The sequence below is a fragment of the Mobula birostris genome, chromosome 20, assembly GCF_030028105.1.
Source record: "Mobula birostris isolate sMobBir1 chromosome 20, sMobBir1.hap1, whole genome shotgun sequence".
Lineage (NCBI taxonomy): Eukaryota > Metazoa > Chordata > Chondrichthyes > Myliobatiformes > Myliobatidae > Mobula > Mobula birostris.
In genome coordinates, this window is record NC_092389.1 from 55682408 (window position 1) to 55694331 (window position 11924).

At 44.8% G+C, this 11924-nt stretch overlaps 1 protein-coding gene and 1 pseudogene across 1 annotated transcript; one reads left to right on the forward strand and one right to left on the reverse strand.

Annotated features, from left to right (window-relative positions):
- Positions 1-694: 694 nt before the first annotated feature.
- Positions 695-3154, forward strand: LOC140185189 (probable G-protein coupled receptor 139; annotated as a pseudogene).
- A 7463-nt stretch (positions 3155-10617) lies between these two features.
- Positions 10618-11718, reverse strand: LOC140184987 (probable G-protein coupled receptor 139). Its single transcript, XM_072238219.1, has one exon. The coding sequence runs from the start codon at positions 11716-11718 to the stop codon at positions 10789-10791; it is 930 nt and encodes a 309-aa protein (XP_072094320.1). The 3' UTR covers positions 10618-10788.
- Between the last annotated feature and the right edge of the window lie 206 nt (positions 11719-11924).

Below are 11924 nucleotides of genomic sequence, written 5' to 3' on the forward strand. Positions count from 1 at the left end.
GGTTTCGGGTGAATCCTGAAGGAGCCCTCAAAGGTTCTGACTGTGACTAAGTTACTGCAGAAGTCGGAGAGTTTCGTGAATCTGAAAGTATTTATTCATCACCACAAACAGACATTTTCTTAGGGACTCTCTCGGTAGAGACCCCCAGACAGAAACTTTATCAAGAGTTTAAACACTTGAGGAGAATGGTAGCAGTAGTAATTCAATACAAGTTCACAAGCTACAATGACAGGCCAATATTCAGCAAATGATTCTGTTGAAGTACACATTCACATTGGAGAACATTTAATTGATGGCAGCGACAGACGCAAAAAGCTGTCAGAACTCAGCAGGCCAGGCTGTATGAATGAAAACGAGTACAGTCGCCGTTCCGGGCCGAGAACCTTCGGCTGCACTGGAAGAAGAGATCAGTCGGAGTTAGATGGTGACCTGCTGAGTTCCTCCAGCATTTGGTGTGTGTTACTTGGATTTCCAATATCTGCAGATTTTATCTTGCTTTTTTTTTATTTCATAAGGCAGCTCGGAAGGTTCAGGTATCTTTGTCAGAAGAAATAAAAACTCACACAATTAATTCACTAAATTAATCTCAATGTGTCATCCCGGGAATTGAACCTGTCTGATGTAATGTGTTTATAAATCATTTAAAAACCTTTATTGTTAAATCTGTTGAATTCTGTCCCTGTGGAGTTGCTAAATGGTATTAAAAACCCCAGGTATGTGCTGCCTTAACATTTCATTCGGAGAGATCGCCTGTAGCACAGGGAGACAAATCACTGGACAGAGAAAATGTCTGCAATGTTGGATCGGTATGAGAGTGTGGAGAAAATATTGTACGTGTTGATTGCCGTCATTGGAGTTCCTGGTGAGTGAGCAGAGCAATTCATGTTTGGTGTTTCTGTTAACCGCTGTGAACCTGGTTGTGTTAATTTGACGATCATCCAACCTGATGAACATTGCACAAATGTCGGTCAGAGATATCGATCCTGTTAATGCAACAGTCTGATTTTTCATATTTAATGACACGAGGAGCAAAGCCTCCGACTCTCCTCTAACTAACGGGATCGACTCCAACGTTGCTGTGCCTTTAATGACACCTTCTCCAGATTTGTCCCAGTGCTGGGGACAAGCAGCTCTCCGGGAAGGGATGGGTGGCAGGGTTTTAGCGGGACCTTGTCCCAGTGCAGTGGGCAGGCAGCTCTCCGGGAATGTGTGATGGGGAATGTTTTAATGGGACATTGTCCGGAGTGGTAGTAGTGCTAGAGACAGGCAGCTCTCCGGGAAGGGATGGGTGGTAGGGTTTTAGCGGGACCTTGTCCACAGTTGTCCCAGTGCAGGGGACAGGCAGTTCTGTGTGAAGGGGTGAATAGGCGGGTTTTAATGGGACCTTATCTGGAGTTGTGCCAGTGCTGGGGAGCGAGGTTCTTCAGCAAGGTAATACGGGGTCAGTTTAATGACACCTTGTCTGGAGCAGCCCTAGTGCTGGGGACAGGCAGCTCGCCGGGAGGGTGTGACTGGGAGTGGTTCACATTGTGAAGTTCGCTGCTTCTGAGCTATTAGTCAGAGCTACACTATAGTCCTATAGTTCACGTCTCCTTGTAAAGTCTGTCACAGTCGGATCCCACTGCCTGTTGGTTGATAATTGCGTCTGATCCCCTGAACCAGAATCCACCAATCCGCAGACGTGTTTTATCGAATTGAACTGCGCTGTAGAATTAATCCATTAACGCAGCCACCCAGCCTCAGGTTACTAAATGTTCCTGTTTGCTCCCTGTGACCCATCGTAAATCGGGGCAACGCTTCATCGTGAAGAAGGGTCTCGGCCCGATAGGAGAGATTGTGCAATTCCATGGATTCTGTCTGACTTGCTGAGTTCATCCAATATTTTGGGCGTCTTGCTCCCCTCTGCCTCCCTTCTCGGCCCCATCAGATGCTGAGTTTCCAGAGGCTTGGTCATTCACGGTTAAATCAGTGAAACCGGCCCCATCGGCGACTGGAATCGGGATCAGCACCGATTGTTGCTCAAACAACTGGTTTTTATCGCCGACGATTGCCCTCGCATCGTCTTCTTTCCACACCGGAGATGGCAGGTCAGAGACAGGGTGACCCGTGTCTGCTGTTAGGTTAGCAGCCGTTCACAGACTCCAGCACTCCTGATCTTCAGCTGAATAAACCTTTGTTAATTCCCGAAGAATGTGTTCAGTGATGCCCAGTCTCCCTCTCTCTCCCTCTTTCCCCCTCCCCCTCTCCAGTGAATTTAGTGGCGATTGTGATCCTGTCCCGGGGAAAGTGCGGCCTCTCTACCTGCACCACTCGCTACCTGGTGGCCATGGCAGCGGCCGATCTACTGACCATTGTCATAGAGGTCTTGTTTCAAATCAATTTGTATTACTTCACGTGGAATGTACTGAACATCACCCCTGTGTGCAGTGTTATCGATTCACTGACGTACGCAGCCACAGACTGTTCTGTCTGGTTCACCGTCACTTTCACCTTTGATCGGTTTGTCGTCATTTGCTGCCAGAAGCTGAAAACAAAATATTGCACTGGGAAAACTGCGGCTGTGGTTCTAACAACAACCGGCGTACTGTCCTGTCTGAAAAACATACCCCGATACTTCGCACGGGAACCCTTGGTGATCATCGACAAAGTACCGTGGTTCTGTAATCTCATAGACAATTATTTCACTGACCCTGGATGGATAGGATATGACTGGCTCGATACAGTTTTAACTCCGCTCCTCCCTTTCGCTGGGATCCTGCTGCTCAACGCTCTGACAGCCAGACACATTTTAGTGGCCAGTCGGGTCCGTAAGGGGCTGAAGGGTCAGAGGAAGGGGGAGAACCGCAGTGACCCGGAGATGGAGAGCAGGAGGAGGTCTGTGGTTTTACTCTTCACCCTCTCCGGCAACTTCATCCTCCTGTGGATGACACTGGTTGTAAATATCATATATTATCAGGTCTCAGGAAAGGGATTTGATTTCAATGATTCTGAACGGATCTTTCACTACGTGGGGTTTTTGCTGAGGAATTTCAGCTGCTGCACGAACACATTTATTTACGCGGTGACTCAGTCGAAATTCAGGGAGCAGTTGATCAGCGCGGTGAAATATCCGGTCACCTCGGTGCTTCAGTTCATGAATAAAGCCGCGTCCTGAGCACAAGCCAGAAGCGGCCGCTGTGTCTCCAATACGGGCTCCAGCTCCTCACATTTACCGCCTGATCTCCCAGGTGTTGTTCACGGGCGGATTATCCCATTGACCGACAGCTCCGCCACATCAGGACAGTGTGTGCTTGGGAGGGATAAAGCACCATCCAGGAGCCTCAGTACCTGATTGGCCCAGCCAGATATCAGTCCAAGATGTACTCCAGAATGCCACCCAGTCACTGGTCTGCTGATATGTCCATCTATTCCCATTCCAGCCCACCAAATTCACAGTCTGACGTTCCCAGAAAACGACATGGGGTCTCCTCTGATGCTGATGAACTAATCCAGCATCAATCACACCAGTCTCCTCCTCCTCCCCCCACTGAATGATTGGCCGATTTGAAAAATAGGGCGGGCTTTGGATAAACGGCGGTTGTCTCTCCAACTTAAAGGCGCATTCCCGCTACTAACTCAACTGGAGTGTGGTGCGCAGAATTGGGAATAAGACCCTCGCTCTTTTTTTTTTCTAATGAAAGCTAAATTACTCCAACAAACCCTACATATTGCAAGTTATGAAATGCAATACCATGAGTTACGTTCGTCCCTCCGCAAGTTAAGAATGTTTTAAAATTATAGATATCAGCCCCCCAAAGATCGTAATGAAGCCTGCATTTGAGTTATTTCTACATGATATGCTTCACCCTGAAGTAGGTGTTCAACTGTTTCATAATGACAAAACCTACACGACCCAGAACGATATTTTGCAGCACAACATAATGTACAATTGAGCACAGTATAGCCAATTCTGAGCCGTATCGATATAATTATTTCCGTCCTTTTTCTTACTCCTTTCACCCACAAACTTAACAGTTTTATGTAAATGTGTCTCCCCTTGCGCCCATTAACCCGTCAGTCTTGCCAGAAGAACCAACCCTACAAACCTCAGCTTCTGATTTGTTCATTGGGAGGTCTTCATCCATTGTTGATTTTTTAACAACACTTGTAACTAAACAGTCAACCCGCCCATTCCTCTGAGCAGTTCTGTGTGCAGAGACCCACAAGAAGGGGACATAAAGAACAATACTTTGAATATGAAATAATGTTTCATGAGTTCCCAATAGTAAATCTGACCAACTCCTAGAACGTGTCTTAAGAAGATCATCAAAACCGAAAAAGCGTCTGAACAAATTACAATTTTACATGGACAAAATTCCTCCACCTACTTTAAGCCTGAAAAGATGGCAATACGTTCTGCTGTATATACTGTAAATGGTTGGCGAGTCCTTTCTTTATCGTCACCTGTTACTCAGGCACAAAAACAGCCACACCAACATTCCCACTTAAATTATTTTTGATTAGTCTGAATTAATGGTTGACATATCGTAATAATTTCCTTCATACTCTGTTGAATCAACAGACTCCCGGGCATAACAGAATCCTTGGACTTTATTGAACTGTGTGACCAAATATTGAATAGTCAGAGGGAGAACAAGGTGGGGTTTCAGAGAATGTGACCGTGGGCAACCTTGCGTAATCCAGCAATCCCGCCTTCCCAGCGTGATAAGATCCCAGCACCTAAAAGTAAAAACACTCTTCCTGTGGTGTTTCCAATAGTCTTCCAACCCAACTTTAATGATCATTTCTTTGCCGCTCAAATTTATCCAGTATGTTAACATCGACTGCCATCTCCATAAATGTAATTGTAATTGTCCCATTTCAACCAGTAAAGACAAAACAAGGGACGACCTTACTGCATCACAACACAATCTTAAAGCCTGTGGTTGTATCACACCCGTATAGTTGAATATTAATCTAATCCATAAGCCACACAACCATAATCAAGAACAGATCCAATTAAACAGATGAAAATGGTCAAGAGTGATAATCATGTAGCACGCCAGAACACCCACAGACACCTGAGAATATTTAATACTCCTTTATATTGTTGTTTTACTGATATGGCGCTTCTGTGTCAGCTTGTTATCGACCCACTTGCCTGGAAATCTTACCACTGATATAACTTCAAGAGTTTGACCATATCATTTCAAATCCACTGCAGGTCTATTTATACCATTTGTAAAACAAATAACTTGTGCATTAGCTTCTGAAAGCTTAAATCCTCATCTCTTTGCCTGTGCTTCAAATTTGTTAATTGCCAATTGCATCCAATATACAGTATCATTGAAATTCCTACCTCTAATCCATAAAGCTGCACCATCTGAATATAGTGATTAACCCACCCCAGTGGCTATCTCACAGAAAATATCATTAATCATAATATTAAACAATAAAAGGTTAGTCCTGACGAAGGGTCTCGGCCTGAAACGTCGACTGCACCTCTTCCGAGAGATGCTGCCTGGCCTGCTGCGTTCACCAGCAACTTTGATGTGTGTTGCTTGAATTTACAGCATCTGCAGAATTCCTGCTGTTTGTAAAGGTTACAAATGCTGCCTTATGGCTTCTCAGTCTCTATCTCATAGAAACCCGAATGCAACTGGCCCACCCGTGCCAGCACAGACTGTCCAAATATAAAACTCAAAAAATATGCAATCTTTCCCTCAATCTTTTTCATAATTTAATCAAAATTCATCCTTCCATAAATATCGTATGCCTTTTCAATGTCAGAAAATGCTATTACATCATTATTTAATTGTACTTTCTTAATGTTATCTTCTAAACCAAAAACTGAATCTAATGTCATATTAGCCTTCTGAAATCCACATTGATAAAGCTATATATCACCTTTTTTATCCAAAATATATTTCAAACGCTCGATTTATAAAACTGAGAGGTTAACGATAAGGCCTGCAACTGGAAGTATCAGGCGTAGAGCCTCTAGAATGCCTTTTTTCATGACTAAAGAAGCGAGCCTCATCGATAAATGCGATTTTAAAATGTTATTATCTCAACAGACTTGTCAGTCAGATGGCTAATCATAAATTAACACATTATCGTTTCCTGGAGACATTTGACCTGCATTAATAATAACCAAACACGAACAGGAGAAAATCTGCAGATGCTGGAAATTCAAGCAAAATACACAAAATGCTGGAGGAACTCACCAGGTAAGTTTTTTTTTCTTTTTTTTTAATATACCTACCGTCCTGCAGATGTGCCTCTGCCCAAACTTCGACTGTACTCTTTCCAAAGCTACTCCCTGCCTTGCTGAGTTCCTCCAGCATTGTCTGTGTGTTTCCCGAATTGATAATAGCCTTCTTAAGTTCACAGAAAGAGAATTCTACATCAGTGATACTATCACTACTACGACTGACTTTCAATATGTTGCACGGGGCGACTGAGGAGAACTCAAGTGCAGGACACCGGCACGTCGACTGAGTTGGGAATGCTGGCGTAGACGTGAACGTAGAACAGCAAACCGGAGGAATCTTGACAAGGTAACGAGATCTACAGGGACTGTCTTGAAACTAAACCTGAACTCGAAACTAAATTTAGAACTAACGGTTCTCAGCGAACGAGAGAATGAAGTATCATACAAGGATAGACGAACAAACTGGCGACCTGTGATTGCGACTCCATCGTACTCATTTCACAGTCTCTGATGCAAACCAGATGTACTGTAATTAAGTAAACTAGCAGCAATTGGAAATCTAATGACTGAAATTAGGGCATAATCAGGGAGAGAGGATTGTTAAAGGGGAACAGCCAAACGGAACCATGTCACAATACGTCAGGGCATTCACAGAGAACCTCATCTCTACATTTTCATTTCACTGAACGGCAACTCAGCCAGTGATAACAGCGGACAGAGATGGGTCTGAGATACAATAGGCCGGGTGGAAATCTGCGCCATGTTCCGGCCCCTCTATTCTGCTCCATTGCCATGGTGGAGTTTAGCGAATTACTTCTGTGGGTGGTCGCTGGTCTCGGCGTCTACAAGGACGGGCGTGGTTCCCTTTCGACGCCTCGGTCAGTCCGTTCCCAGATGTTTGCGGTGGCTGAGGAAAAGTGATTTTGCAAGAACCGAACAAGAAATACATAACTACAGCTCCCAGAAGGCCCTGCGGACTGCCCTGTTCGACAGTTGCAGCTGATTGAGCGCGGGGCCCGACCGGAGTTGTAGTTCAAATCAAAAGCGGGTGTTTGTGAATTAAGTTCAATAGTTTCTGTTTGAACAATTCGTGTCATTTGTATACTATTAGGCAGGAACTTGGGAGGATAAATTTGGAGCAGATTTATTTCGGGAAATGCTAAGCAGAAATGTGGCAAGTAGAAGAAAAAAGTTTACCAACGTTTCGAGAAATTTGGTACTGTTAGAATTCTAGAAAATTACAGGGATGGCAGGAAGGAGATCAAGAATGAAATTGGGAGGGCTAGAAGTGGCCATGAGTAGGCATTGGCGAGCAGGATTAAGGAAAGCTCCAAGGCATTCGACAAGTATGTGAAGAGCAAGAGGACGAGCCGTCTGTGAACTTGACCAATCGGGAGCGATTGTGGAAACATGTGCCTGGAGTCCAGAGCCGGTAGCGGAGGTACTTAATGAATACTTTGCTTCAGTATTCACCAAGGAAAAGGATCTTGGCAGTTGCCGGGTGCAGCGAGCTGAAACACTTCAGCATATAGAACTTAAGTAAGAGGATGTGCTAACTTTGAAAGGTACAAAGTTAGATAAGTCGCCGGGATCGGATAGAGCATAGCCCATGTTAATGTGGGAAGCAAAGCAGGAGATTCCTGAGTCTCTGGCAAAGATCTTTACATCATAAATAGGGACGGGAATAGTACCAGAGGATGGAAAGTTTGCAAAGGAGGTTGCAATGTTGGAGGCGAAGCACAGGAGGTTCATGAAGTTGACTCCAGAGATGAGGGGGTTAGACTATGAGGTGAGATTGAGTTACCTGCGGCGGTACTTGCTGGAATTCAGAAGATTGATAGGAGATCTTAGAGAAACGTACACAATTATAAAAGGGATAGATAAGATAGAGGTAGGGAAGTTGTTTCCACTGGTAGGTGGTTCTAGAACTCGAGGACATAGCCTTAAGATTCGGAGGAGTAAACTTAGGACGGAGCTGAGGATAAACTGCTTTACCCCGAAGTGTGGTAAATCTCTGGAATCCTCTGTCCGATGGAGCAGTGGAGACGAAAACACCGAATATGTTTAAGACAAGGCTGGATAGAGTTTTGCATAGTTGGGGAATTAAAGTTATGGGGGAAAGGCAGGTAGGTTGAGATGAGTCCATGGTCAGATCAGCCGTGATCTTACTGAATGGCTTGATGGGCCTGATCCTGTTTCTAATCTTCTAATGTTCTAAGTGCTGTTCCCTTTTTCAGGAAAGGGAGTAGAGATGACCCGGGAAATTATAGACCAGTGAATCCTAATTCAGTGGCGGTCAAGTTGTTTGAAAAGCTCCTGAGATGCGGGATTCATAAGCATTTGCAAGAAATAATCTAATTAGTCAGATCGGCTTTCTCAAGGGTAGGTTATGCCTCACGATCCCGATTGAATTCTTTGAGGATGTATCAAAACACATTGACGAAGGTAGAGCATTGGGATTGATTTCAATGTATATTGATTTCAGTATTTGAAAAGTATCCCCGAGGAAGAATCATTCAGAAGTTAAGGAGGCATGGAACCAAGAAGAACTTGCTTTCTGACACCACAATTGGTCGCCCACAAGGTAAAGTGTGTCTGTAGATAGTTCGTATTCTGCACGGAGGATGATGACCAGTAGTGTTCCGCAGTGATCTGTACTGGGCCCCTCCCTTTTGCGATAGTTCTAAATGAGCCGGACGGGAAGTAGAAGGGTGGTTTAGTAAGTGTTCTGATAACACAGAAGTTGAGGGTATTGTGGACGGTCTGGTGGGCTGTCAGACATTACAGAGAGAAATAGATAGGATGCAGAACTGGGCTGAGAAATAGCAGATGGATTTCAGTCCATATAACTGTGAAGTGGTTGCTTTCGGTAGTCAATCGTGAAGAATATAATATTAATGGTAAGACTCTTGGCAGTGTGGATGATCAGGGAGATCTTGGGGTTCCTGTCCATAGGACTCTTGGAGCTGCTGGGCAAGTTGACACTGTTGTTAAGAAGGCGTATGGTGTGATGACCTTCTTCAGCTGTGGGTTTGAGTTCAAGAGCAGTGAGCTAATGTTACAGCTATATAAGACCTTAGGTAGACCAACTTGGAGGCTGTGTACAGTTCTGGTCACCTCACCACAGGAAGGACGTGGATACTATAGAGAGTATTCAAAGAAAATTTACAAGGATGGTGCCTGGATTGGAGAGTGTGCCTTCTGAGACTAGGTTGGGTGAACTTGGCCTTTTCTCCTTGGAGCGTCAGAGATTGAGAGCTGACCTGATAGAGGTGTACAAGATAATGAAAGGCATTGATCGTGGATCGGATAGGACAAAGGATGGCCAGCGGCTTTTACCCCCAGGGCTGAAATAGCTAACACGAGCGTTATAGTTTTAAGGTTCTTGGAAGTAGGTACAAGGGGATATCACAGGTAAGATTTTGACACAGAGAGTAGTGGGTGCGTGGAATGCACTGCCAGCGATGGTGGTCGAAGCGGATACATAGAGCACAGAACAGTACAGCACAGTACAGGCCCTACGGCCCACATTGTTGTGCCGACCCTCAAACCCTGCCTCCCTTATAACACCCCCACCTTAAATTTCTCCATCTACCTGTCTAGTAGTCTCTTAAATTTCACTAGTTTATCTGCCTCCACCACTGACTCAGGCAATGTATACCACGCATCAACCACTCTCTGAGTCACAAACCTTCCTCTCATATCCCCCTTGAACTTCCCACCCCTTACCTTAAAGCCATATCCCCTTGTGTTGAGCAGTGGTGCCCTGGGGAAGCGGCGCTGGCTATCCACTCTATCTATTCCTCTTATTATCTTTATACCACTATGATGTCTCCTCTCGTCCTCCTTCTCTCCAAAGAGTAAAGCCCGAGCTCCCTTAATCTCTGATCATAATGCATACTCTCTAAACCAGGCAGCATCCTGGTAAATCTCCTCTGTACCCTTTCCAATGCTTCCACATCTTTCCTATAGTGAGGTGACCAGAACTGGACACAGTCTGATAACTCGGAGGCTGGAGCTGAGCGACAGACTGGGAACTGGACTGCAGATGCTGGAAATTCAAGCAACACACACACAATATGCTGGTGGAAAGCAGCTGGCCAGGCAGGATCTACAGGAAGTGCAGACGAAGGGTCTCGACCCGAAACGTCGACTGTACTTCTTCCTATCGATGCTGCCTGGCCTGCTGCGTTCACCAGCATTTTGTGTGTGTCACTTTAAATGACGCAAGTTTTCCATTCTTCGGGCACATTTCTCCATTTATCAAATAAATCCCTGGAATGGTCAAGTGAAATAGCAGAGAATTCGACCCACCTACGATAAAAACCATGTTGGCTTCATTTAGTTCGTTGACCCAGATTACGGTATTAATCCAAAATTTGGAATACAATTTCTGCCAATGCAGCCATCACATCAGCGCCTTTTTGTTGTTTCTTGCATCACATAATTACATTTATTTTGCTGATTTTACTGAAACGGTAAAACTACTAACATTCGTTCACCTGGCTGCAGAAATATAGGCATATTTACCAAACGTAAAAAAAAAATTGAAGTCTATTTCAACTTCCGTCAACGCTTACAATTTGATTTACGTTTTACCTGCAGAAGCGACCGTTTAACGTAACCAGACGTTTCAATCCACCCTTTACCTCCTCCCTGAATTTCCTCTGTGACAGAGTGTAGATACACGTGTTGGTGCAGGTACTCAGAAACTGCAACATGAACCCAAACTGTTGTAGGATGTACGACGGGGTATTCAAATATTTGTCTTTGTAAGAGTAATTCTGAACTTGCCAGTTCATAGTATACACAATAAAGGGGATCCACAACAATATGAAATTGGCTGATAGAGCGAACAACAAAATTATTGATTTTCTCCGGTTCTCCACCTCTGGATCATTCCTTTTCTCTCTGCTGTTCCTGAGCCCCCGGCGAACTCTGTTTGCCGCGATGATATGGCTGACTGTTAAAGCATTAAAAAGCAGAATCAAACAGATCGGCAATAAAGGTGTCGTGATAGTATTGAATAACTGGTGCGCTTTCCACGCTGGTGACGTAAGGAAATCCATTGTTAAAATGCATCGCCAGGGAATGTTGTCAATGATAATGATAGGTTCTACCGCAAAGTATAATGGGACATCCTTCGCACAACTCCATAAACACACAATTACTATCGCAATAGTCGCTGTCCTCTCGGTGCAGTATCGCTCCCGCAGCTTTTGACTGCAGATTGCAATACAGCGATCGAACGTGAAAGCCACCGTGAGCCAAACAGAACAGTCCATGGCTGTGACCCTCAGGACAAGCGTCACGGCGCAAATCGGGGTAATGAGCAATGGAAACGCATAATTATAAATATTATTGATCTCAGAGAGTACAACAGCAATAATAACACCCATTAAATCAGCTGCTGCCATTCCCACCAGGTAACGGGAGATGCATTTAGAGAGTCCGCAGTTTCCCAGAGACAAGATCACAATCGCCACTAGATTAACTGCAAGGAAGCAAAGAAGAATTAGCTTCATGCGCATAAGCCCCGACCATTTTTACTTGGTATGTTCATATAAACATGTTGAATTGGACTGAGTGAACCTCAGACATCTGATCCTATGCCGGATCAGGCAGGCTTCGATGTGGAGAGTGGAAATGCATCACTGTCCTGCGTACGGCCTCTTCGTCACTGTCCTGCGTACAGGCTGCGTCACTGTCCTGCGTACGGGCTGCGTCACTG

Bases quoted from the DNA above. Each gene is read 5' to 3' on its own strand.
- LOC140184987 (XM_072238219.1), bottom strand. From the start codon at position 11,718: ATGAAGCTAATTCTTCTTTGCTTCCTTGCAGTTAATCTAGTGGCGATT.